Consider the following 27,781-nt stretch of genomic DNA (forward strand, 5'->3'; position numbering starts at 1 on the left):
CATATATGCATATAAGCACAAGTTACATTGCCTTAGTCAGAAGAGTGTTTTTAGTACAAAAGGTGCATCAGAACTAAGATTCACAGAAATGCCTGTGCTACAGGCCGCACATGGGCAGCGGTCACCTAGTACTGACAGTTGTGGAAACGTCAGCACGAATCAGTCACTGGCATTGTTGCTGGCTTAAACTACAAGCCTGAGTAAGTTCAGGATTGGTGGGAAGTTTCCCTCCCCATGCATTTTTTCCTAGGGTGAGGAATCTGAACAAAAAGGGGATGGGACTAACCTGGGAGCTTTCTGGTGCATGTACACAGATGTGTCAAATGAAACATGGAAGTTGTCCTGCATGCTGTGCTTCATTTACTGTGTTCTGTTTGAACGTGGTAGCGCTCAGTAGCATATAATCACATCTTAAAAGTAATCTCCCATTTTGATTTCCCAGTTCACTCAAGTTGTCATGAGTGTGACTGAAAATTTTTTATCACTTTCATGTGAATACATGGATGTTCTCTACTTCTATAGTCAAATATTTGGGCTAGATCTCAGGCTTCAATTTCAAATGCTGGAGGTAAATTAAGGATATCAGGCCTTTTATTCTTGTTCTGTGTTCAACTGTGACTTGTTCTGTGATCAGTAAGGGAAAGGCTCCATCAGTATGCTATTAGAAAGGTAATATAACTTCTTTAAATCATGTTTGAATTATCTTTTTGTGGTTCTAGTTCGTTGTTGTTAATTAGATCAAGCCAGATTTCCATTGAGACCGCAGTAGCAGTGTCATCATCCTCTAATCTGTCAACTCCCTTTGAAACCACCTTCAATTGCTTTTGTAAATGTAGTGCCTCTCTGTAGACTTCCTTGTTGTGTAAAATGCATGTTGTGTTTTGATCAAAGTCCTCCTTATGTTCACTGCAGATATACAGATTAAGGTAGTCAGAGACAAATATAGAGGCACAATCTTGCTTAAAGTGACATCAAACTGTTACTGGAAAGCTGAAATTTTAATCCTCCCCTTTCAATTAATCAACTGTAAGTTTATGATAGCAGAGAGTATTTTTGAACTTCCCCAATCTTCCGCCCTTTTTCAACAGATTAAAATGAAGTTGTGATCACATGTATGACATTGGTTCAGAATATCTATGCTCAGAGAGAGTTTTTAATTTTTGTGCTTTTTTTTTTGTCTGAACAAATGTCAAAGATCATTTGACACTCTGCTTTCTATTTTTGTCTGGCATTTATAGTAATTTGGAAGTTGGCTTTCGTAGTTTTCTTTCTCAGAGCCTGTCATTAAGTAGAAAAGCTGTCTCTTGCCATGTTTAATCTTTTCTCAAAATTGCTCAATTTGTGCTACATTGCAAGTGTAGAAGAATGTTGCAAATTTCTTATGAAATATTAAAAGTTCTTGTATCTCATTTATTTATAACTGCATTGGTGATCATAATTTTTTGTTGTCTAAGGCAAACTGTTGTTTGGTACTCAGCACGTGTCCTTGATCTGATATCTAAAAGTATCGTATCAGCTGTATTTTGATGGCAGCAATTGCATAGAAAAATAGTCTGAAGGACTATCATCAGATTCATTGGGTTTTTTTATTTTTATTTTATTAAACTGACTAGAAAAAAACAATCCGTTAGAACATTTGATCACAGGGAAAATGTTTCTTCCTTACCTTTAGAAATAAGCAGCAATAGTTTCTATATTGCTACTTAAAATCTCAGAGTGTTTACTTTTAAGGACTAATGACATGTTTTTATCACTTCAGCCAGCAGTGTTTTTACCACTGTGTTTGACCACTCAATTCAGTTTAGACCTGCAGTTAAACGTAGTTCCACGGCATTTATTAAATACTCATCATTCATTTGCAGCATTACTCCACAGCTTTTGCACAGCAACTACATTTACTGCAGTTACAACGTGAAAACACTAGCTTAATGAGATCAATACTGTGAAATCTGAAGATTGAAAAATAAGATGAGGTTTCCAGTTTAACACAAAGCCATGTAATCACATGGCCTGCTCCCCTTCCAGAGAATTTGAGATACTATCGCACAAACTTTGCCAGTGTCCTCTGATGCATCAGCTCCTCTTTCTCAGAACAAGCTGCTACTTAATCTTTTCTCCTTCCCTTTTCTTTCTTTTCTGCAGTTCTCAAAAGATTTTTAACTTAATTCTTTCCTAGGAAGCCTGACTAGAACACTAATGACTTCATTGCTTTGCTTTTACCTTTGTAAAGTAGTTATTAAATTTTTAGTCCCTGATTGAAATTACATCCCAATTATTCTAGAATAAAGTCTTTCAGATGTATTTAGATTCCGTGTAAACTTCAGACTGGCACGGTTAAAATTAAAGCTTTGAAGAAAGAGACTAGACCTTTAGAAAATCTCTCTCCCCTTTCACACTTCTCTGATAATTAACCCCAGCATTTGCATACAGTCAAGTTTGAGAGGTCCTACCACACGCTAAAGTTGAGTATAGAAATGGGCTTATTTCTAGAATATTTGGCGAGGGAGTAGTCTAAGTGAGTGGCAGAGGACCCACGTTTCAGGCAGTTAGACCTTAAAATAGTCAGACTCCTTGGTGCTCTGCTGTCCTTTAGCAGGGACAAATCTCCTCTGTTTCCTCTTCGTTTAAAAAGAAACTAAATGAACAGGGAAGCAGAGGATGCAAAGCAGCCTGAGGAAATTGCTCTAGTTGCTCGCTCATAAAGTGTGTTTGTGCGGCTGTAGCCAGAAGCTGTCATGAGACTTTGAAGTTGATAAGGCTAACTAGTATTGCTTTTTATAGGCGCAGCAGTGATTTGAAAATTAACATGATAAATTTACTTATGACCTAGTCTTAAGTCCACTTCTGTTGCAAGCAGATTGCAGGTGGATTGTGTGAGTTATATTCAAACTGCCTGTGTGCTTATGGGGACTTTCTGCACCAGCGTCAACTTCAAAGCCCTACTCTGCAGCTGCAGGTGGATGGACTGTAGGTTTTTGTTAGAACAGGTACTAAGGGTTACATAGATACCACATAGTGTTTGGATTTCTGTTTTGTTAGCTTAAAATAATAATGGATATTTAAAAGTACTTGTAAATACATACTTAAAATCGATTTCAAAGGTGAAGGCATATTGTGTATGTAATTTTAAAGTGGAACAATAAGCTGCTAAGATGCGTTTTTGCATGCTGGGACCTTTCTCTTCTGAATTAAAAATAGGCTTTTTTTAGTAGGAATAATTTTTCCTAGTCTTAAACTTTTTGTTTAGGAAAAGTTATTATTATTTTAAAGATTATACACCATAACTATCTTTGGATTCCAGTACAGTGCAATTAGATGATATTTTTTGCCTCTGTATTTAAATAAATACTTGGGTAGTGTGGCAGATAATAATTTTGAATAATATAATTTTAAATCTTGAGAAATCCAATATTAAAAAAATGTCAGGTCCATTCCAATCTGTACATCTTATTTTTTGAGTAATTTACAGTCATAGCTATTGGTGGGGCTTGTAAAAAATTAATGTTTTGTATTTAAAGAAAATACAGCTTATTAACTCTGAATCTATGGAATCATTTACTTAGATGCAAAATTCAAGCATTTAATGTTGACAGCCAAATTAGTGTTAACTTCAGAAAGAAAACATTGTTTACCTCCTAATAAGGCTAAAATACTTCAAATTTTTAAATAGGAACTTCTGATCTGATACTGAGAGCATAGTTGTGATCATTAAAAAGAGGAAAAATTCAAAAAACTTCAGACTTTGCAGACCATGCAAACATCCACATTAAAAAATATAATCTCACAGTTGGTATATTCAGTTTATTTTTGATCTGCAACAGAAAGGAGGTTACCTCAATCCTGCACTGAAATGGCCTTGAAATTCTATTTTCATCTACATACTATAATTGTAGCTTTACGTGATCTTTACATCTTTACTAAACATATTTAATCAGTATCATTTTGCTTTTTAAATATGCACAAACAAAGCAAACCTCATGATAATATGTAAGCATAAATATAAAAAGATGTTAGGTATAATAGATGAACTTAGGGAACTGTAATTTTTTTAAATACCCTTCCCTTTTAAAACATTGCTGCAAAAAAGTTAAAGGATTAAAGAGGAATAAATCCTTTTCAGCAGTGAGTGTTTTTTCTGTTGCACTATGCTGTCCTATCTATAGCACATGCAACACATGTACCTTCAATTACCATGTCCATCATGACACGAGTGAAGAGTTCATGCTTGGGTTTTTGTTACCGTGAACTTTTCTCACATGGTAATACTCTTAACCTGTTACGTCCATCATCTCCCCGCGAGACAGCTGCGCTTACACGGAGGGTCTGCAAAATGTAGGCAAAGTGCCTCCTGCCCCACAGAGTGATCACGGGAAAGCTGAAGGAAGCAGCGTATCCATTCCTTCTCCTGAGACCTGGTTTTTTTCTTAGTCCTTCCCAACAGGGGAGTGGGAGAGTGGAGGTGTTCATTCTTTTCCACCTATTCACATGTCCAACAAATATGTCGTTTAGAAAAATCCGATATATAAATAAGTGAGACATTTTTGAAAGAAAACAAAATGGGTTCTCCTCTGAAGAGGACACATCTGTCAAGCCCTCCATTTTGTTCCTGCTTGTGAGGTCTGCAGAGGAAATACCATATTAGGGCCCTTTCAAGTGAAAACAAGTTTGGTCTGTTCCATAATGTGAGTGAATGAAGAAAATCTTCCACTGGACTCCAGGCTTGGATGGATAGTGGGTAAATCTCCTATAACTGATTAATCTCACTCATTGGAGTGAAAAGGTCTAGCCAAAAGCAAACCTCGAAGGCAAAACCTGCTGTGGGATCACTGCAGAGCTGAATTCAAGCCTTTACAACACTTAAACAAAGAAGCATTTTAGTGCCTCAAAAACAGCTTCCTCAGACAGGGCGCAAGGTTGATTCTCTGTTTAAACTGTAGCACGTTTCAGATTTGCATTTCCTAATGTGATTTAAAACAGTTTTCACGGGTAGGATTTTATCCTCTGCCATTCACAAATGACTGCGATTCTGATAATGGTGCATTTTACTTCGGGGGTCTTCCAGGCTTAGACAAGGGCTCTGCTGACCCCTGCTGCTATCCTTGCTTTTTCCCTTGCTTTTCCTTCTGCAGACGAAGATTGCCTCCCTTTGCCAAAGATATTATGTAGTGAAAAGTGTCTCAGAACAAGACATATACCTTGCCTTTTTCTACTTTCTGGTCATTAAAAGCTTGCATATCTGTCCTTTTCATGTCAGGGAAATACCAGTGTTGATGATAGGATAGCACAGGCTGATGTGGATAAGGTACATGCTCGGAATTTATGCACATCGGAGTTGCTGTGGTACTGATGCTTTTCTCATGTACGAGGGCCTTCTATTGCTTTGGCGTGCCAGCGGTTTCTGTTTCAGCTTGCTGACAACTGCTTCACAAAACATTTACCGTACAAGATTATCAACGTTAGATATCTTTTTTTAAGCATCCTTTAAAAATGAAGGCATCTACTCATCTGAAACAGACATAGGTCTTAGTACGGCAGTCATTCCCGTGAGTATTTTGATGTAGCAGAAGCTTAAAATACTCTTTATTTTTAAACTAAGCTTTTCACAATACCGGGCCATGGCCAGATTGATTTTTGTTTTGTTTTGTTTTGTTTTCTATGTGTTAGTCACAAGACTTAGTTATGACTCAAATGTAAAGAAAAAAGCAGAAATACACATAGCCTATTTTCATGAACTAGGCATAATCGCAGAGCCTAGAATATTCATGAAGCGTACCGTAGTCCTTGGCTTTATTTCAGAAAAAAAACCAGTAACACCCATGACTAAGAAGAACCTTATCTGGCATTGTGTATTTTCACTACCATTAATTCTTAATATGAAAGTAGTAGCTCCAGTTTACTCTTCAAAGATAGGGGGTTTTATTAATGGGGTTGTTCCATCGTGGCATTACTTAGTAAATTAAATACCAATCCTCATATTAGGAGGTTCTGAGCAGTCAGGTAAGGTGAAATAGCTGTCAGTGGTACTTGATCATCTTTTTGCATTGCGTTCTAGTATTATTTTCTGTAGAAGAAATTATATTACACATTAGCAAGCACATAACACACGTGTTGCTGTAATCACGGCATTGGACAAGCTACAAAGGAAACAACAAAAGGATCATTGATACCAACTAATGACATTTAAAATTTAGATTTAGTTTACTTCAAAAAAGATTGGATTCATTATTTTACCAGGATGTAGCTTGATCTTTTATTTAGTGTTTTCATATCTTACATTTCAGTTGTTTTCTTTCCTTTATTATTGGCAAAAACACCATCAAATTCTTAAGTCAGTGTATATCTTATCTGGCAGGATCGTATATACATATTCATCAGTCTTTCCTTGCTGTTCATGGGTGAAAAGAAATATAAATAACTATACATATGTGTACATAAATTTTTAAGTATTATATGCTGTTTCTTGTATAATTGAGCATCATATAGAATACATGCTTCAGCCTGTGATTTTCTAGGGGTTTTTTTCTGATTTCTGAAAGGGGCTCTACTAGGTGTGCACCCTGTTTAGCCTACAGTTAATCATATACTATATGTTTTGGGTATGTAGTTACCTCTCTTGGTAATTTACTAATGGTTTTGAGAACTTGACTGAGACAACATTGCTTAACCTTCAACATCTTTCAGTTGAATGTTGTATTCTCTTGGAGGAATTTTTATGAATTTTATATAGTTTTCGCATTTCTAGTCTAGCCAAGATAAGTTCCTGGTTTAGTTGCACTCAGAACTTTATTATTAAAAAACTGTGATTTACTTACATATTACTGTGCCAAATTTAGTTCGTATAGAATAATACTGTAATAATTGAAGCCTATTAATTCCTCCCACCCCAATATATCCTCTATAATACTAAGCCAAAACAGCTACATTATCTGATAAGTTGATTTAGGACTTTATACATGTGTTCATATAGCCATTTATCTCAGCCCTTGCTGAGGAGACCTTTATTAAGCTGTGATGACTGCTGAATATGAAATGTAACCAAGATTATTTTTTTATTCAAATATAATTTAAATATTCATCAAAGAGGAGTTATGCTTGAAACTGACAGAGACTATTAACATCAAAAAATATAATTAACTGCACTGGGTATCATGAAGCAGAGTTAGCCAAATAGCCGAGAGGTCTAATTGCTCTAGAGTCTGAGAAGCAATAGTTTTATTTTATACTGTTGCTGTGGAATTAATAGTGATGTGGTTTCCTATGCGAGACAATTAAAAGCTGCCTGTTAAGGTTCATTGCATTATAGGAAATCCGTTGAATATCACTTAGTAAACAGAACTGACATGGAAAAGGTACATGAAGATGGGCAGAGCAGGGTATAGATCGTAAATTAGGACAGATTAATATGAATTAAATATATGTAAGTAAATTATGAGTACTTTTTAGTGTTATAAAGTCAGCAGTAGTGATGAAAGTGGAAAGTTTTCATTAGTAACACAAAGGAAATAGAATTTAAAGATTATTACAGTGAAGCTGTTTAATTCAGAGGAAAGGAATAGAAGAGTAACATGGGTTTAAAAATTAAAAAGTAGCTACAGAGTAGTATAGAAATGAACAGATCTCATATTCTGGAAATTTCCTTCTTCCACAGAATAATCTCCTACTTATAATAAAAAGAACCTTCTGACCTTTGTGGCTCAATTAAGCTTTTTAGTTGAATTCAACAAGAAAAAACTTCTTTATTGAATCCCATAGATTCTGCCTGTGCCCAGGCTATACAGTCTGAAAAGGGTTGGCCATATTCATGGCATTTTGACATTAATGAGGTTGCTGGAATGGAAAAGTTTAAGGATCAAAGATACAAGCAATAACAGTATTTTACAGCATTTCTTTTTTTTCTCTCTAATAATAAAATTGCAATCTAATTGCTTAATAAATAGGCCATCATTACTGAAAGACATAGATAATTCCCTGCTTTGCATTTTATTTTCTACATATTGCAGAACAATAAATAGGAAAAATGCTATGGCCACAAATGAAAGAGGTCTTTTATTTTTTTTTTCATATAATAACTGTGAATGAAAGGAGTTTGCATGTACATTCTATAATTTAGTATGATAGTCAACTATGTTTTTTAAGAAGCAGTCTGAAAAACTAGTGTCATACTGGTAACATAAAATCAAACAAAGAATTCAACTAGAATTTGTGTTTTATAAAAAGATTGGCTGCCTGTTTCATACATTATTTAGCATGCTTACCCTGTTTATATCAGTGACATAAGAGTGCGTGCTACTTTCTCAGAAGAGTACTGTCTTTGCCGCTTCACAGCACAGTGGCTTGTACTCCCAGGCTTGCACATGGTGTTAGCAGATATTTAAAGCACTTCAGCCTAACATTTTATAGGTCATGATGAACTGAGACTATAAAACAAGTTACTGCAATGAAGTTAATGCAGTCTTAAGAGTGTTACATAGACCAAATACTCAGTATTCAGTATATTTTTAGCCTGCTGTAGACACATCCACAGGGAGGAAAGGTTCTTCTCACGTAGAATTTTTCCATGTCAAACCTGCTTTATAATACACTTGCAGTGCAGAATCTTTACTACAGATTTACTATTGAAAGCTGTATTTTTTTTCAGGTTTTCACTATAATACGGTAGCTATCAAAACCTTTGAATTTCAATTTCTTCTAGCACACGCACACACACACGTACACAGGCAAAACAGGTCCTGTAACATTTTTAAAAGCAATCAGGTAGCAGAATCATTTCATTGAGCAAGCTGCCCTGACCAAAGTCATATAGTTCAAACACCTTACAGGAAGAAGTCTTACTACTTCTTAATGACACCGAGCTGTATAATGTTTCATCTGGCAAGATACGTATTTTGTCATTGTATTTGCAATACCTTTCTTAGTAGTAATCTGTGATCTTTAACCTTACTGTTCATTGCTTCTCAGATATCTTGCTTCTTGTGATATATATATATGATGAAGGAGCAATTTTGAGATGTATTTAATACACATATTTTTCAGCACTGTAAAATGGTTGTTTCACCATAACTCAGATTTTGTGCACCTTTTCCTATGTCTATTTAATACATTCATTTAGGCTGACTTGTAAGCGACAGTTCTGAACCCATAACCTTTCCCTGTTTACTGAATTTCTTAACAGCACTGAACTCAACTGTACTTATTACACTTGTGAAGCTGTAGGTGTTTTCTCGTCTAGGATGTAGTAGCACTGATATTGCCTTCAGTATATTATTCTAGTGCCAGCATCACTGGTGGGTATGAAAAAACATCATTTACTTTGTATATTTAGCTTTCTTAGATAATTTTGCTGGCTTTGTGGCAGAGATACAGCCAAAGAACACCTCCTGGAGTCGCATTTAAAGCAGGAGCACTTTGGGTAATGTGCTGCAGACAGAACACATATGAGTTAGTGCTCAGTTATCATGCATGCCATCAGCAATGCCTTGTTGCTTTCTTATCAGTCACTTCCTGCTGTCAGCCCAGTGCTTATTTCAATAGAAAAGGATTTGCATCAAATGTAATACAGTATTATGTATGGCTAACATGGGGTTTTTAATTGTGCAGGCACATGAGACTCCTTCAGTGGTAGACAGTTTGATAAAAGGATTAGATCATGAATATTTTTGACACAATTAAATATTATCTGTGCATTGACAGAGCCAAGCCAGTGAATTTTCTGATGTGTTTTTTACAGAGGCTGAATCTGCTTGACTTGCATAAAAACCAGCCGCAGAATATGCAGGATTTTTGCAGATGTAAAAACAAGTAAACAAAAGCAGCCCTCTCAACTTTTTTGGGCTTAAAACTGGAAGTTCCAGGAATCAGAAAGTGCACAGCTCAAATCAGTAACTTAATCCCTTAACTGCAAATCACAAAGAAGAAAGTGGGATTGTGCTTTCCAAGTTAGAGCAGAAGGATACTTTTGCAGGGAAAGTCCTATACCTGGAAGCCCTGCAAGCTTTCCAGATGATAATTAGATCCAGACATCACTGTGGGTAATGAATAACAGTGCTTTTGTGACAGGCATTCCTCTCAGAAGAAAAGAAAGTATTTGTAGTGAGGACTCTCAGACACATTTTAATAGGAAATGACACCACTGTTACAGGGTTGATTAAAGACCTACCAAGGGACAGCACTTCTGGAAAAAATCAGCAGATGAAATAAGAAAAGTTGTAATTTTATTATTAGTTACCAGTTAAATATATATAACTTTAAAGCCATGAAATCTGCATTAAAAATAATGAGAAAAAGGACCGTACCATCTTGCTAGCAGATTGCACTTTTATCAATCTCGTAAAATAACCAAGTTGTCTTTTGGCCTCTTGCTCAGCATTTTGCTTCGAGTTCTGTTGAGCCGTGGAAATGAGTCACTCCGTAGCCCTGTGGAATTGGTAGATATGCAGCAGTGGGCACATGGCCTCTATTGATGAAAATTATAACCCAAAAAGGGGATATTCCCCGAGGCAAGTTTACAAAAAACAATTTATTCTTTTTCACCCTGTAAAACTCATCTTACATGCAGGATGTCTTGCATTATTACAAACTCTAATCCTCTGAGTGGGTAATTAACGGACCAGAAAAGCCATTTGTGGAAAGAAAGAGCCATAAGGGTGAAAAATATTTCTCCGCTGAATGATCTTTAAGGAGTAAATAATTACAAGAGTGAGAGGTTTGGGATGACCAATCTAAATCTGAACATAATTAGGATGAACACAGTTTGAAAATCGAAGCAGTTGGCATGTGCAACAATTCTCATATCAGAAGGCTAATTAAATATTTAAAAGCCCCAAACCCCTCACCATTCACAGAAAAATAACCTGCCACAAAAGGGTCTGTAACTTTGCAGATAATTAGGAAGGGTTACAGGGGGAAAAAAATCACAGATTGGCTCCAAGGTTCTGCAAGGTCACGTCTTATTATGGTGTATCTTTTATATGGTCTGATAACAAGTTTCTTGCTAATTTAATCTAAGTAGGGCATCCCATAGCGATTTCCCATTTCCCTTGTTAAAAATGTGATCGTTTTTCTAGATGCAAACTGCAATAGGTGAACATTTTTATAAATAATTGCTCCTAATTGATACAGGCTATAATATTTTTAATTATTCAAGGGGAATGCGTGTGTTAAAGTTCAGTTAGGGTTGCCTCCACCACACCCCCCATTTGAAATTGTCCTCATCCTGTCCATTGTAGAGGGAAACCAAAGGACTGCATGAAATCATGTTGCCTCGGCGGCCAATTCTGTAAATTAGTAAGTCTTACTTTCTTGTTAGAGCTAGGATACATTTATGTTGAATATGCATTTCTGGAAACAGAAGAGCTGTGTTAAACATAGTGCATCAGGCTGAATTTGCATTGAACTGACCTGGAGGTCCAGTCGAAGCATGAACACGGAAAGTGTACCAAGGCTTCTACATTTCAGAAGTTGCAGTAACAAATCACTTCTGTCATTTGAAATACCTTATTTTAGTAATTGAAGTGGGTGATTTTTTAAAATGTATTTAAGATCTGTGCAAATTAACATGAAGGATAAAGCTACACGTTTTCAATATTGTAATTCTTCAAGTTACTCATTTAATAATGACTCAGAAGATGTCTTTAAGTTACATAACTTTTAACTACATTATGAATATGCTTCATGCCAAGCCATGGATAAAAAAGATCAACAGTGCTGCAAAAAAGAGTTTTAAACGGTTTTCACTCTTATCCTATGCTCTCTACCTGGGAGCCTCTTCTCCTGCAAGTCTCTTGCAGTGTTATGCCTAAGGATCAGATGCTGTGCTTCAGGATTTTCACATGGATTTTCTATATGATCTGCTCTAGCACTGCGCCTCAGAAATAAACGCCCCTTTGTAAAGCTCTGATATTATTACCCAACCCTATGTTTCTCCCCTGAAACCTGCTCAACCCACAAGGCGTGATGCCGCACTCACACTCACTCAGTGTGAGTAATTTGTGTAAATTGCTCAGATATTATGATGCCGCACTACTAAAGTTTTCATTAGTAAATAAGCATAGCTGCAGGCTATTTATTTTGTCTAAATGGTGAAATGTTTAATTGGATCTTTTGAACTGATTACTTTTCAGCAGTGTGCATCTGCTTGGCTTAGTTGGTGTACTAAGGCATACACTGCCTGTAGTCCCATGCTGCATTTTGCTTGCAAATACGCACACACAAGATTATGAATATGACTTTATTTCCATTTCTTCCTCCTCAGGTGGGGTTGCATTAGAAACCTTTTCTCTAAAAAGCAGGTCTCTTCTGCTTCATACTGTTACAAGGTTTGGGTTTGGCTTGCACCTACGCAGACCTCACCAGGAGATTTTTCTGTTTGCTTTTCACACCGCATTGCATCTTTTGATATCTAGTTTTCCTGTCCTTGCTTTACAGTCAGCTCCTTACAGGCTCTGCTAGTTCTAGTAGGCCTTTCACATATGTGGTAGAAAGTAGTGGGGATAGAAAGATGGGATTATAAAAGCACTTGAAAAATTACCGAGAGAAGACAGGAGTTATGTATTACACTGGAATTTACATTTCCTTTTCCTTTTTCTTTTTTCCCCCTCCCTATTTTATCTGATGCTTCAGTTTCAGGTTAATAATAACCACATAACAATAGCATTTACACCAATAAACAAAGTACTGGAACAAGAATGAATTGTAACAAGAAAAAACTCTCTGTGATAGCTTAGATGTGAGTGAGAAGATTGGTCTTTTTAACAGTGACAGCTTTGAACTTAGAGAACATGAGTACTAAAAGGCAAATGGGTCACAACTAAATGTATTAAAATTGTAAGAAGAGGTTGAAAGCAAGAAATACTCTGTTGAATTACTTTGCCATACAAGTCTGATACACATTCATTGATAGCGAATCAAACTGGGTAATCCTAAGAAAGGGCCTGTGGGAGTTGCATATTTTCTGTTGTGTTTTATTGTCTATTTGGAGTTTTCATCCTTAATGCGTACCCTTAGACTCCCACAAGATTACATTGTATACAGAAAACACAGTTAAATATTATTGCATGTTTATTGGGCAAATGGAAACAATGCTATGGTGCACCTTCTTCTACAATATTAATTATACACTATTTAGCTTCCTTATGTTTACTCAGTAATTAGGAAGATTCAACAAATCATCAATATTATCTTTAAAAAGAAACTAGAAACAATTTTCTCAGGTTTTCCCCCCTCAAATATTTTTCATCCAAAGTCACCAGGTTTACTGCTGTAGTGGTCACATTGCCAAGTGCATAGAAAATCCCAAGGCTGGGTTGTGAATTTTCAAACCAATTTCTAGCATGCCTTACTGCTTTAGTGGTCACAGGAAGATCTCCAGTATTTAGACACAATTCTTATGGCCAAATTCTGCTTTCATACATGCTCATGTATCTTCTTTTTTTTTTTTCCTTAGATTATGAAAGCTACCACCACAGCACATTAAATCTGTTTTCCCTTTGAGCTAGGTAAAATTGGTGCTATTTTTTTTTTGCATGCTCGTTCCCCCATAATAGTTTCAGGGATTCTAAGTTGAAAATAATTTTTAGAAAATCTTATACATGAGTGAGCAAAATTGCCAGTGTGGCATTCTGGGTTTTTTAAAAGCCAGCTGCAGGATTACATGTCTGTCTTGAAGGAAGTGTGGCTCTGTAGGGATGCGTGCGCTCACTCTTCCTGCGTGGGTAGGGTTGTGTGACTGCTGCTGCAGTTGCTGGAGCGCTGTGGATATTGCAGTGATGGCTGGCCAGTGCTGCTTCAAATCAGGGCTTTGTAGCAAGGCTGGGTTTTTTTAGCAGGTCTTTTTTTCAGGCTTTGGTTAGGCCCAATTTGCTAACTCATTAGGTTTCAGTATGTAATAATATATTTCTTGTGAGGTGAATTTGAAACTCATAATTTAAATACATTCCTTTAAATAATTTTATCTACTGCTGTATGTGTGTGTGCATACGTTATGTATCTATACACCCCTAAAATAAAATCCCTGTTCTCTGGCTATTTTATATGTAAGTTTTGTACATACTTTCTAAGACCAAATTAATAAAACATAGCATTTAAGAAATATCTTGACATCTTCATACATATGTAACTTTGAGTTTAATAACAGGAGTGGAGGTCTAGTGAGTATGCATACAAAAGCAGAAGTACATCTCACGTGTCAGTTGTAGACCATTAGGAATACATATGTAAAGACAGCCATTTACTCTGGGTAAAGAGGTTCAGGAATTTTTCAATTTAAAATACACTGCTGTTAAAAGTCAATACACGAAGTGGAGTCATCCCACATTCCCATCTCTTTTTACTCAGACTGCAGCTCACCCAGGGTGAATAAGGAACAAGAAGACCATATGGAGTATGTGGTGCTACAACTCAGAGTTTACGTGCTTCAAGTGGTGTTTAAGCAGGTTGCTGCAGGCAATATGCAGGAACATGTCATCATGCTAGCTTTTAAGTATTTAATCAATATGCCGAAAGAGAAATATTGTCAGATCTGACTTAAAAGTGTCAAAACATACCAAGATAGATTTTTTTAAATATATTGACAATTTTATTAAAAATGAATTTTATTTATTAAACATGGCTTTATACTGTATCTTATTTTTCTTCTTTTTAAAGTGAAGTACACATGACTGTTTTCTGTGTTTGCCAGTTTTACCTTACTTAATGAAACACTGTATTTACAGAAATGCAGCATTAGGAATACCCAAAAATATTTTGATAGCCCATTTCTGGCTAGACATTAACTCATATCCTTTTCAAAATAACATTGATGTTTCTTTTATGTTACTATCTTTGTCAAAGTTATTTATGCAAAACAAAAGCACTTCAAGGATAAATTGTAATGTGGACATTATTTCCTACATACTTTAATTTTGCAAGCCACTTTGAAAGGAGCTGTGTGTATCTTTATGTGACTGATGTGACTTACTCATAAAGATGACCTCTTCTCTCAGTCAATCTGTTTGGTCCATGTAATGCTAACATCTTTCCAGAATCTGCTTCTCAGATTCCAGTACTTCACTGTCTGGTCCAGTCGTGATACACTGTGTTTTTCATTTTAATGCTGGAGTATTTGTTCAAGTCCATAGATTTTGCATTTTTAATCTTCCTTAGAACAGTGGTGAATAATGGCCCTTGGCAGGAGATAATGAAATTTTCTTAATTTATATTTTCAAGCAGAAGCTTCAATTGAAAATGGCATCCTATGGCCTGGAGACATAGCTCTAGTGCAAGTTTCAGGGGAGCTGTAATAATAATGCAGTGCCAGCGGTGACGGGGAATGATAGGACAGTGAAGAAGTAATTTAAGAAAGAAAAGAGAATGTACCAAAGCTTTATTGTAGCATATCTAATGATCTGCTGAAGATTCCCAATAGCTTTTGGAGCATGACAGGAGAAACTAATGCTATCTTGCCAAAACAGAAGCCCCTGTTTAATCAGCAGAACAAGATTATTGATTAAAACACCTCACACAATAGATTGCACATGGAATCTCATCTCCATAAGTTGCACGTGGAAAAGTGCAATAATGAGCATAAGATAATAAAAAAAGAGCAAAAGCAATTTGTTGGGAATTGTACAAGTCAAGATTAGAGTTGAAATGCAAACAAATTATCATGGAAAGTACAGCTGTCCTTAAAGCTGAGCACAGAAGGGGATGGATGCAGCAGGGACATGGCTACATCGTTAGCAGAAGATAGTTGCTAACAGCCCTGCTGGAGCTGGTTTACTTTCCTTTTTTTCTGTATTCATCTGAAATGTGAAAGGGCTATTCTTCATTTGCGGAGTCTTCTTCCTGAGGTGAAAGGAGTTCAGACATTGTACTGTAACTGTTAATTAAACACTCCATTTGATTTTTAGATTACTCTAAGTGATGCATCTGCATTATGAAAACGTAACCTTTCTTCATTCATACTAAAATACTGAAGAAATGAGTGTTAGAGTACACAGTTGCTCCTTGCATTCATGAGAATAGTGATACTTCCTACATTTCCCCTTGAAAAACTCTTGCTGCTGCTAGTACAGGAACCTGAATTATCATTCCTTCAGCACTACAGTTAGTCTTTTCCTAACTAGCGTTCCAAATTTAACTCATGTGTTACCTTTCCTAAATCAACTGTTACTGAGTTGCTATAGAGTCCTTCGCAGATCTGCCTTATTTCCTTGTAAATGACCAAGTCATTGTATCATAAATCTTTGTGAATATTGTGAATGTCTTACGTGTGAAGACATTTCTTGGTGTGAGATCATACGAATTTTAAGATTGTAGATAAAAACCTGAGAATTGCATATTTTAACATATGCTAGGGAAGTATGCAGTTAACTAGATTACAGAACACTTAAATTGTGCTTAAAACCTACGGAAAACTTAAACACTAGATTACAGACACTGAAACACTAAAGTATTTGTGATTTGACTTCTTAAATCTGCAGAAATTAGAGCTGGTTTGTATCATGCCTTCAGTTGGAATAATTCTAAAAGAGTTTGAACAGATGGACGGAACTAACAGTATATTGTATAGAAAAAATAACGTTGGTTAAAATGAATGAGGGACTTCAAGTTATTTGCCAGTTAAGGTTTTGGGGGTTTGGATATTTTTTTCCCTGATGGCATCTTGGCCAATTTTGCAAATCGCAAGGAACTTTATTTCCACTATAGTCTTGTTTTGGAGAAACAAGTGGCAGCACTCAGAAAGACTTGCCCATTACAAAAAGGAATGAAAACGGGTCACAGGACTGAGTTGAAGGCTGTAACAGTAATATCCTCTTCATTGGGCATAGTGCTTCTAAGTGTAAAGGTTTCTCAACATGATGAAGCTCTGCTGTGGCAGTGATGCAGTAGCTTTGACAATCTGTAGCCATGTATGGAGAGTGGAGTCTCCATTTATGGAGAGTGGAGTATCTTTTGTCCAAAATACCAGACAGAATTCAGTGTTTCTTCTCTTAAAGAAGCTCAACTGAAACCTTTATCAGTTTGTAAAATGGTCTTTGCAGGCAGCAGCAGATCTGTAGGCCCATAACTAATAGAGAAGTACAGGGGAAAAAAGAAAATACAACACAGCAGACAGGAGACTTTCATTTGTCCAGAGAACAAATCGCAATAGTGTAAAGTCCCTGAATTGCTTGTCTCGGATCTACCTCTACAAAGTCCACTTACTCTTCATCTCTTCTCCATAACCCATGGATTGGGATTGACAGCTGCTGTAGTTGCTGTCAGGTTTTTGTGAAGGTTTCACTGGAACTGAAATTTGACCACCAACTGTGTAACAAATAGTTACCTGAAAATTCCATTTTTTTTACACATGAATATCTTAATCAAGTGTCTTTAATTTGAAATCTTAGAAGTGCATGAAAATCAGAACCTTATACGAAAATTACTCATGTTTTACAAAATGCAACCAGCAACGCAGCAAAATCAGTGATGTGAATGTAAAAAGCTACAACTTGAAGCACAAATACTTCTATTCATTCAGTTATGCAAGTAATTGCACTTCTTGGGGAGGTGGTGGTGGTGTCCTTTGTAGCACTGCTGTGTACTGCAGCAGTGGGCATAGCTCATTGGTTTGGAATTGGGGCCTCTTTCATTTTGGCCAAAGGTGAACAAAAAGGTGACCGTATGCACAGCAGGTGAAGTCTTGCATAAAGAAATAGTAGAAAGTTTTTAGAAGGTTAACAACTTCCTCTAAATGCCAATCAGTACCTGAAGTTTGACACTGGCACGTACTGTACAAAGAAAAAAATACTGCATTTTCTTCTGAATTATTATGATGTATCCTTTTGATACAAGCTAGCATGAAGTTCTTTTCAGTTTCCTGACTGATGGCAACATATGAGTCTTCCACTGGGGGAAACTGAAAGAGAAAAAAACTTTTCATAGGGACATAAGAGTCTGTCTTCTTCATAAGATTTACAAACATTGCTAGTAAACCTTTTTTTTCACAGCTAAATATGACCTTCATCAGTTTCATTCTCAAGCAATTTCTCCCAATATGTATCCATTTTATTTTGTAAAAAATCAATATTTCTCTCTTAATTGCCGCTTATTCAAGTGTAAAATGAAATTTTCATACAGCTCAAAGCTGTGGAAACCATTATACTGAATGATGCACTACACAGTCTTTTTATAGGAATTATTTTGGCTTCGGCATAAGGTTTTCACTAAAGAAACAGAAAGAAATTTAAAGAAATTAATTACAAAATCTTACATCCAAGGTTTTCTCATGCTGGTTAGTCTGGCGTGAGGTGTGGGGCATAAAAAAACCCATATGGGGCTTAGAACAGACATACATTGAGGTTTTGGGCCATATTGCCTTCTCCTGCTTCTACAGCCTCCTCCTACACAGCACACACAAGAGCAGCACTTTGACCTTTATGTGAGTACAAAAACGTGGCTGTATTGTATGGTTTCAGTATTACAGATTCCATACAGTGATTTTCTCTGCAAGTTGGGTGCACATTTCATCACTTCAGCATGGGTCTGAAAGCCATTGGATGCATCATACTCGTTCCAGACTCCCTAATATACTGCACGAGCTGTTGCACTGAATAATAGTGCTGTTGGGAGTGGTGCGGCGTTACCTGTGTGATAGCTGTACAGGGACCTGCCTCTGCTCTCTGGAAAGTCACCGCCACAAGCAGCACAGAGGTGACAGGTGAATTCCTCACCACCGATCTCTATCCATTGTTGTCCGTATATACAGAAATCCCTGGCTACTTCCAATTAGTTCTGCAATTATGAGCCTTATGAGGCTAGAAATAAGTAGCTTAAAAAAAAAAAAGAAAAGAAGAATTAACTGATAAAGTCAGAAGAGTTGTTGTTCCCGAGTTCGCTCAGCAAAAGAGGCACAGTGTGTCCTGACCAGCTCTGTGCTAGTTTGATTAGTATATAAAAAGGAAAGTGATTTATATCAGAGTTCTTCAAATGTGCTTGCTCTACCTTTTATGAGGTAATGTGAATTATTCTTACACCTGTTGGCAATGTACAGCTGTGGAAAGCCGTTGATGTAAGATAGATTATTTTAGCTTGGGATGTGGTATTCAGGGAGTGTGGGAAGTAGTAGGGCAATAGAGAAGTTGATGTACAGCTAGAGTCAAAGGCTAGACTATTACTTAAGTTCAGACTTCTGTTATTCAGTTTGCTGACAAACAAAACTAACCCCTGAGAAGATCAGCCAAGCTCTTTTTCTTTTAGTCACCAAATTCCCTGACCTTCTTTTTTTTTCTTCCACTTCCTTCTGACTATTTTTTCTGTATTACATTTTGACCATCTCTTCAGGGTTAGCCAATTGTTTTCGCACTTTTAACTTCCAAGCTTTTTCTTTTTTTTGTTTCTGGAAAAATGAAAAGTACTCTAAAATCTTTTGATCAGTATTATTTAAAAAAACTTAAAAAACCATTAAATTCAGTAGACCCTCGTGGTTAGAGGCATTGTGATAAAGTTCTTTGTATCAAAATGCATTGACTTCCATTGTTAAGCAAATGAGATATATGTTTCAGTATTTAGTCTCCTCTAAAATACTTTTTAATGAATTTTCTTGCAGTTGTTCTTTTTAACTGTTTTTCTTATTTCCTCAGACGGTCATTCTTTACCTCTTCCTATAACCTAACAGAGGAAGCTTAGAATCCACCAATTGCTCCTAAAATAATTAAAAGGGAAATGCTAATGCTCTTTGTCTACAATAACTGTTCCAACCAAAATAATTACCTTGAATCACGACAAAAAGCTCTCTGAGATGTAAAACCATTCAGCAGTATGTATATCTCTAAAGATGGAAGGAATTACTCATTGTGTTATTGTACGTTATTCAAAATTATACATTTTTTCATTTTGTATCATCTTTGCATTTTGCTTTGATTTTCTTGAACAGTAGTATCAGATCAGTATATATTTGGGACAGCTACATCTACCAGTGGGAACAAGTGACATTTGAGATAACATCAATCTCCAAATTTAAAAATATAAAGCCTGAACTGAAATACTGTCTTGAAGCCTTATTTATGGACTTTGACTGATCTAGTATTAATTAACTTTGTTGTCTTATGGATTGGACTGCCCAAGTGTGAAGAGAGTTAGCACTGCATATAGTACTTTAGTATGAACTTGCAAATTAAATGTAATTTTAAATTAATGAGCTCGCTTTCTTTTCCCATTACAGGTGCAACAACCGAACACAGTGTATAGTAGTTACTGGGTCAGATGTGTTTCCTGATCCTTGTCCTGGAACATACAAATATCTAGAAGTTCAGTATGAATGTGTTCCTTACAGTAAGTATAATCTTTTTATTCTTGCTCACTTCCTCTGGCCCGCACAATTAAAGCTGGAGTGCTGTTACATGGAAAAGAAGCATATGTTTATGGCCCATAGACCCATTATGCATGCAGAGCACTTGCAGACTAGGGCCTCCAATTAGCTTCACGAAGTGTGGAAGGAAGCCATGGTGTGATGCTGGCCAAGTGTCTGTCTGTGTTCTTAAGTGTTTGGCTTTTAAGGCTACTGTTTTTCCAGAAAACAAACTCGAATTAGCTATTCAATAGGCCAGATAGAAATTTGTACTTTTGCCCGCTACCAGTTGCTGACAAATTGGCTTGGCTCACAGACTTCTAAAGCAGGAATTGACTTCAATTTTAATCATGATCTACTTGAAAGGCTACCTGCTGTTGTGGTGACTTTGGGTGCACAGCAAAACCCAATGCTGACACTCTGAGGCAAATGCCCCAGTTGGGGGACATTGTAAGAGGACTTTGTGCTTCAGGGGCACATTGTAAGCGAACACAGATTCACAGTGAATAATTCATCAATAAGTTACTCAAACTTGGTTCTTAAAAACAATGGGGAAAAGAGTGAGAAAGAAATGTTCACTTTTAATGTAAAGAGAAAATATGAATTGTGCCTTGAATCAGCTACCAAAATAGAATTTTTCACTGAGAACAAAGTAAATACTGAAATCATACTGAGACAGAAAAATTTGAAGTTACGGCTACTTCAGCAGTTTTGTACAATATTCTTTCTAATGCCAGAATTCAGTAGCTTTAGACATACTTCTTATTTCCTTGCAATAATTAATGCTTTTTTTCATTGACATGTATGCATGTTTATACAAGTTCTGCAGATTCAACACTTTTAACTGGTTTTGCTTTCTTGTAAGGTCATTCTTTGCAGTGACTTCTGCCTCGTCCTGTAACTCAGCAGAGAAATAGCTGTGTTTGCAATGGAATTTGAGCAGTGCACTGATCATTCCCTTAAGTTATTATTAAGCGTGAATTTCTTGATCTGCAGTAATCCTTAACCAAAGTCACATTTTCTGTTGGAACAGGAAACAGGCCAAGTCTGAGATGCAAAAACACTGTGGTGACAGTATATATCCAAAAAGGAAGGAAATGAGTTCTGGCATAAGCAAAGCTATGTCAAAACTGTCCATACTGTTTACTGCACAATTTTAAAATTTAGACTTCTGAAACCGAAATACTACTTTCTACTGCTTCACCACATTGAACCTTCACTGTTGTTAAAGGCCAAACACAGATCATCTGTTTTTTCTTCATTTCTGCTGTGTCATTGTGAAATGGTTGCTTGCTGATTTTTTTTCTGTACCATTTGTAGGATTGGAAGCCTACTGCATACAGTGATCCCTAGTACCATTCCTCCTGTGTGTAGTACCGGTGGCTTGTTGTAACCATTCTTCTCGTGCCACTTTTGAGGAGTGATGTCTTACCCCAATCTAACCAAAGTTTTGTTCCACAAAGATCACTTTTACTTTAGCGCTATTTTCATTCCCAAATTCTCAGAAAGAGGGCAGTGCATCTGATTCCAAACCATGAGGTCAGTCAAATGACAAGAGGTTACGTTTCCAGTTCCAGTAGGCTAGCTCACAGAGAAAAAGTGTAATGCAAATAATGTTCAACCATAATTTTTTATGCTGTTTTAGGAAGAGAAGTGTGGATATGTTCTACCGATTGGGTATTGCTATCTACAGGAATCTTTTCTTTTTCAGTTTTCAGAAGTATAGTGCCACAGCGCGGCCTACCCTGTACTCTAACGTGTAGTTATTCTACTTTTAAAATGTTTATTTTTGTTTACTGTCAATTGCATTGGCCTACCCTTTGAATTATGTAATTTTGTGTCTGTCATAATTCAGGATTCTGGATACTTCTTGTCTTTCAAAGTCTCTAAGTTTTGGAGTTTGTCAACTGCAGCATGTACAGTGATGACACTATGCCCAATTCCAGAACTGTAAGAGGCATCACACGTCATTACCAGCAGTCATCAAAAAGGTTGCCAGTTGCTAAAATCAATTTTGAAGTTTTATTTGAAACCACATTGTGCTTTGGTAGCTGTTTTGATTGTTGACCATCTTTCTTCCCTGTCCCACAGAGCCTATCCTGGTATTTTTTCAAGTCTCTTTTTGGCGCCTGATAAACTCCAGCTACCAAGTTTAATTTTTTTCTCCTTTACTGGTTCCGGTGCTCCATATCTAAACGTACGGAATGACTGAAATCATTAGGTTTGCAAATAGCAGCTCTCCCAGCATAAGAGACTTGTGAGGAAGGTGGGATAGGCTTTTGTGGGTCTAGGAAGGGAGGTTTTTAGTGATCACAGCCCTTCTAACCAAAGTTCAGTTATGGTTCTTACCTTTTCTGAACTTCATCTTCAGTGACTGCAAGACTGCAAAATTTGCTGTGTCTCGCTGTGGCACCTTTCAGTCCATGAGAGATTACAAATAGCAGTCATACCAGGTTTTGGGGTAAAAGTTGGGAGATCTTACACACTGGAGTTGGTGTCACCCTTGTACAAAATGCCGTTTATGAGCTCCTCTATGTCTTGCTGGCCTCCAGAAATAATACATGGCTGCTTTGCTGATCATACATATTGATTGAGCTTTCTCTGGTTTCTGTATTCATCACCCTCATAAGAAAGTACTTAATGAAAAGTTTCCTTTTTTGCATCTCAAAGGGTAGACCTGTTGCTGATGTTTTTCTAATCCCCTTTAGTAAAAAAAAAAAAAAAGATGTCTTGAGATACACAGTTGGATCTCCAACAAAACTAAAGTTCTAGACAAATTTGATAGGCATTGCTTTGTCCTAAAATAAGAGTGTTATTGATTAAATTACAAAGAAATTGAGAGTACCGTACTTGACATTTCTCTCAATTATGCTGCACAATGTATGTTGACACTTTCACTGAATAACAGAAGTCAGCCCTTTTATGAAGAAGAACATCAAAAGTACCATTTTGTACATCTGTGCATTTTTATTTTAAGCCTTTTTTGGACTCAGGAATTCAATAGAAAACGTTTTAAAGTGTTTTATTCTCTCTCTGTCTGTATTGATTGGACTTTGCAGCATTTGTTTATTTCAATAAGCCCATCTGTCCCTGAAAAATGTACAGCTGTACACCAATGCACGCGGAGCAGACATGCCAGTAATGATTTTAGTTATCCCTATCTTTTTTCCCCTCTCCTATTACTAATTCTAAGCAGGTACAGTATCAATATTGCTCTTTGGCAAGGAATAAACTCATGCATAAAAGTTCACAAACAGAATCATCTGAAAGTCATTAACACTGATTGCGAAACCCAGGAATTCACCTCAGAATACATCTTCTGTTTACTTGGATAACTCAAGAATTACAAATTGCAGAAAAACAAGCATTTTACCTAAAGATGTATAAATGAACAAAGGCTAGGAAAACTACTGCTCATTTTGAGAATATTAACCCCCTCCCACTCCCCCATAAAGTTTTGGAATTGTTCCCTGAAGAAACACTAGATCGGCTCAGCCAATACCATTCTCTCAAAATAATCATATGTAATTTTGTTAAATGAAACTGAAAATCCAAAACTTTATATGAAACATACAAATACATTCTTCAGGATAATACCGTAATACTGAAAATGTAATAGCTGTGCAAATAGTTTTGATACACTTCCTTGGTATGAGCAGCTACTGTTACACAGATTGGTACATCTGTCATTTTCCAGGTCATTTTATGAAACTAAGGGAGCATACTGCAAAGGCTACTGAGTATATGAAATAGATTTTATTGCAAATAATTATTGGAAAGCTATTTACTAGCTGGACTTCAGCTATACGTCTTCCTGTAATACGTTCCTTAAAACTTCCTTGGGGAAAAATTGCTATAGTGATATAACTTTGTTAATCGGGTTCGGTTTATATATTCCATATACGGTGGCAGGATGGATATTTGTTTTAAACACTTAGTATGACTGTCCTTGCATACTAGCTTGCTGTTTCGGGCTTAATCGATGATGCTGGAGAATATCTGAATGAGCTAAATGTTAATTTTTTCTTCTCTTTTCCTCTTGCTTACTGTGCTTTTGCTTCTTTTTTCTAGATGTTTTTGCTTATTCCTTCTAGTCTGATTTTGCAGTTATAGACTAAGAAGTGGCAAAAGTTCTCAAGATTAACATTCAGGAAAAAAAAGTACAATAAAGCCTAAGGAGAGCTAAAGGATGCAAGCTGCTTTCTTTGCAAGAAAGAAAAGCAGAGGGATATCTGGGGCAAAGATGGGGAAAGGTTTAAGAAGCACACATACAAACCTATATAATTAATATACTGCATTTGGGATTTATAATTATCTAATTAATATAATATGTATATGTGCATTCGCACATATATGATAAATTAATGTGTGACTTAAAAACCAACTTGATAGCATTATGCTTTGAGAAGAAGAAGAGTGTGTATAGCATGCATTAGTAAAGTCATTCATAATTTATTCAGGTTCACTAAGTGAAACTACATGCCAACATATCTGTATTGCCTCCTTAATCTACTAAAATGATTGATCCATGTTCACTTGTGTAACCGTAGAATCTCTCTCCTGCTAGGTTTTCCTGTTGTCTGTTTCTCTTTATCCAATATAGTGCAGTTCTTATTCTCCCTATATTTAGCGTCTGTTACTAATTTAATCTTTAGATTAATAGTCAATTTATGTTAATCTTCTTTCTTTTTTCCTTGCACTTTTTTATTTTTCTTCCGATGCTTAAAATAGAAGTGGAGCAAAAAGGTAAATAACGTATACAGTCCAAACCCCAGCTCCTTGTTATGTGCCTTATGGATGTTAACCTCTTCCCTTCCCCTCCCCACAACACTCTTATATTATGATAATCAGCAGGATCTCATAAGTACACCTCATAAAGAAGTCGACTGTTTGCAATAAAGTGACTTGGCTGCTTAAAGTAGGTGGCGGGGTATAGTGTCTGAAATACTTGGGCTGGAGGGAAGACTCCCTTGCTTTTTTCTCTCCCTTTCTCTTTGTCTTTCTTTCCCTCTCTTTCTCTCACCCTTGGGTAAATTCTTGTTAATCAAGTGTCATCTTGCCTGGCTTCCAGAACCCTCTCCATAGCATGCCATGGTTACAGGGTTTCCTGGTCTGTTTCATTCATTGCTTTGGTTGTGTTTTGTTTTCTCTGCTCCTAATTGCTTTCTCTATATACCTGATGATTTGTCTTGTTCCTTTATTTTTAATCGAGGCACCTCCTTTTTCAGCCTCACCACTTCTTAAAGTTCTAAAGTTGATGTGATTTTTTTTTTGGACTCAAATGACCTAGCGCACTGCTGCACACCAGTTAAAAGCTCTGGAGCGTTAATGCGTACTCACTAAAAGTCTAAGACAAAAATGCAAGAGTAGCTCTACATTTTCAGCTGTCTGTGTATGCCATTGAGCCTTGGTCTGTACTGGTGAAAACCGTTCCCATCCACTTTCCATACTGGTACAGCAAGAACATGGTAACTTTAAGAAAAGTGGATGATAAAGGGTGATAATTGCATTAATTATAACATAAGGTATAATCTAGTGCCAATTAAATTGATTTTTTTTCTTCCTGACACAGTCATTATGATTTACCTACCTTTTTTTTTCTTTTTTTTTCATTTTATTATGAGACAGTCTTAATTTGACGTAATTCTTGTCTTACTTCTCTCTGTGACTGTTAGTTTTTGTTTGCCCGGGGACGTTGAAAGCAATTGTGGACTCACCGTATTTATATGAAGCTGAACAAAAAGCAGGTGCTTGGTGCAAAGATCCTCTCCAGGCTGCAGATAAAATATACTTCATGCCGTGGACTCCATATCGCACCGATACTTTGATAGAATATGCTTCTTTAGAGGACTTCCAAAATGGACGCCAGCAGACAACATATAAACTCCCAAATCGAGTGGATGGTACTGGATTTGTGGTGTATGATGGCGCTGTTTTTTTTAACAAGGAAAGAACTAGGAACATAGTAAAATTCGACTTGAGGACTAGAATTAAGAGTGGAGAGGCCATAATCAATTATGCTAATTACCATGACACCTCTCCATACCGATGGGGAGGAAAGACTGATATTGACTTGGCAGTTGATGAAAATGGTTTATGGGTAATTTATGCTACGGAGCAAAACAACGGGATGATAGTAATTAGCCAGCTGAACCCCTACACCCTGCGTTTCGAAGCCACCTGGGAAACGACATATGACAAACGGGCAGCATCTAATGCTTTCATGATATGTGGTGTCCTGTACGTAGTGCGGTCGGTGTATCAGGACAATGAGAGCGAGACCGGCAAGAACGCCATCGATTACATCTACAACACCAGGTTAAGCAGAGGTGAGCACGTGGACATTCCTTTCCCCAACCAGTACCAGTACATCGCTGCAGTGGATTACAACCCCAGAGACAACCAGCTGTACGTGTGGAATAACAACTTCATTCTGCGATATTCTTTGGAGTTTGGCCCACCTGATCCTGCCCAAGGTAAGAATTTGTTGTTTCTCATTTTTAATCTCTGTACTTCCATTCAGATAACTATGTTATGATATCTTTGGTCTTAGACTTAGTTCTTGGCAGAAAGGCAAGGAGGGGTTGTTTGTCTACGCTGTGTTGAGCAGTACAGCATTACATTGGTGCAAGGCAAATTTGCAGCACCTGGGAAGAGAGAGAGAATTACTTTATTTGGTTTACAGGCTTACACTTTTGTTTCTTTTTTTTTTTTATACAAGTGTTTAGCTTTGCTGTGTTTGAGAATGAGTTGGGGAATTGTTTATTTACTTTATACCTTCAGTCAGTTCAGCTTTCTGTAGCTGAAGTAAGTTTGAGTTCATTCATGCTGAGACAGAAGCTTGTTCCCGTCCATTCAGTGTTACCTGATTTCTGAATTGATTACAACATAACATGCAGACCTTTTAACTTCTTGGCGCCAGCAGTTGAGAGTGATGTGTGCTGGGACATCCCAGAGGAGATGTATGGAGTTAATGTGCAATACCAAGCATAAATATTTTTCCACAGCCCTATTTTCACAGCTTCTAATGCCGGGCTAAACAAGATTATCCGACCTCTTTTTAGCAGGTTTCTCGGTAAGTCCATTACAATTGCAATTCAGCTCACTTGAAGTTAGAACAACTACCTGAAAGGAAAGACACTAACTGCCAAAAGAGGAAAGAAAAATGGAGATCTTTAGCTCTCAGAAATCCCTAAAAATGACAGAAACAGGCACAGCCATATATTAACATCTGCAGGGGAGAGTAAATACCAAGAGAAATGCTCCATGGCAGAAGATGCATGCAGCAAGGAACAGAATGTTGATAAGCTGCTTTAGCAATGAAGGTAACACTTCTCTCATCTAACTGGTATGCATGTTTAGTAACCGTTTTTTCTACTTCAAGAAAGTAGTAATAATGGCTTCTCCACGTGAAAAGTAGCTATCCTGCTTCAGCAAAGCTGATTCATGCACAGCAGTGCAAACCACATAGTGTGC

The 27,781-nt window shown here is 36.8% G+C and overlaps 1 protein-coding gene across 1 annotated transcript in view; it reads left to right on the forward strand.

The window, feature by feature from the left end:
- ADGRL2 (adhesion G protein-coupled receptor L2) overlaps positions 1 to 27,781 on the forward strand; it is a 181,310-nt gene that overhangs the window by 107,827 nt on the left and 45,702 nt on the right. The window contains exons 4-6 of the mRNA XM_082311488.1: positions 20,180 to 20,289; positions 25,037 to 25,051; positions 25,981 to 26,781. Coding sequence (XP_082167614.1) covers positions 20,180 to 20,289; positions 25,037 to 25,051; positions 25,981 to 26,781 — 926 coding nt within the window. The remainder of the gene's footprint in view (positions 1 to 20,179; positions 20,290 to 25,036; positions 25,052 to 25,980; positions 26,782 to 27,781) is intronic.

Source organism: Platalea leucorodia (assembly GCF_965183815.1).
Source record: "Platalea leucorodia genome assembly, chromosome: 5".
In the NCBI taxonomy this organism is placed as follows: Eukaryota; Metazoa; Chordata; class Aves; order Pelecaniformes; family Threskiornithidae; genus Platalea; species Platalea leucorodia.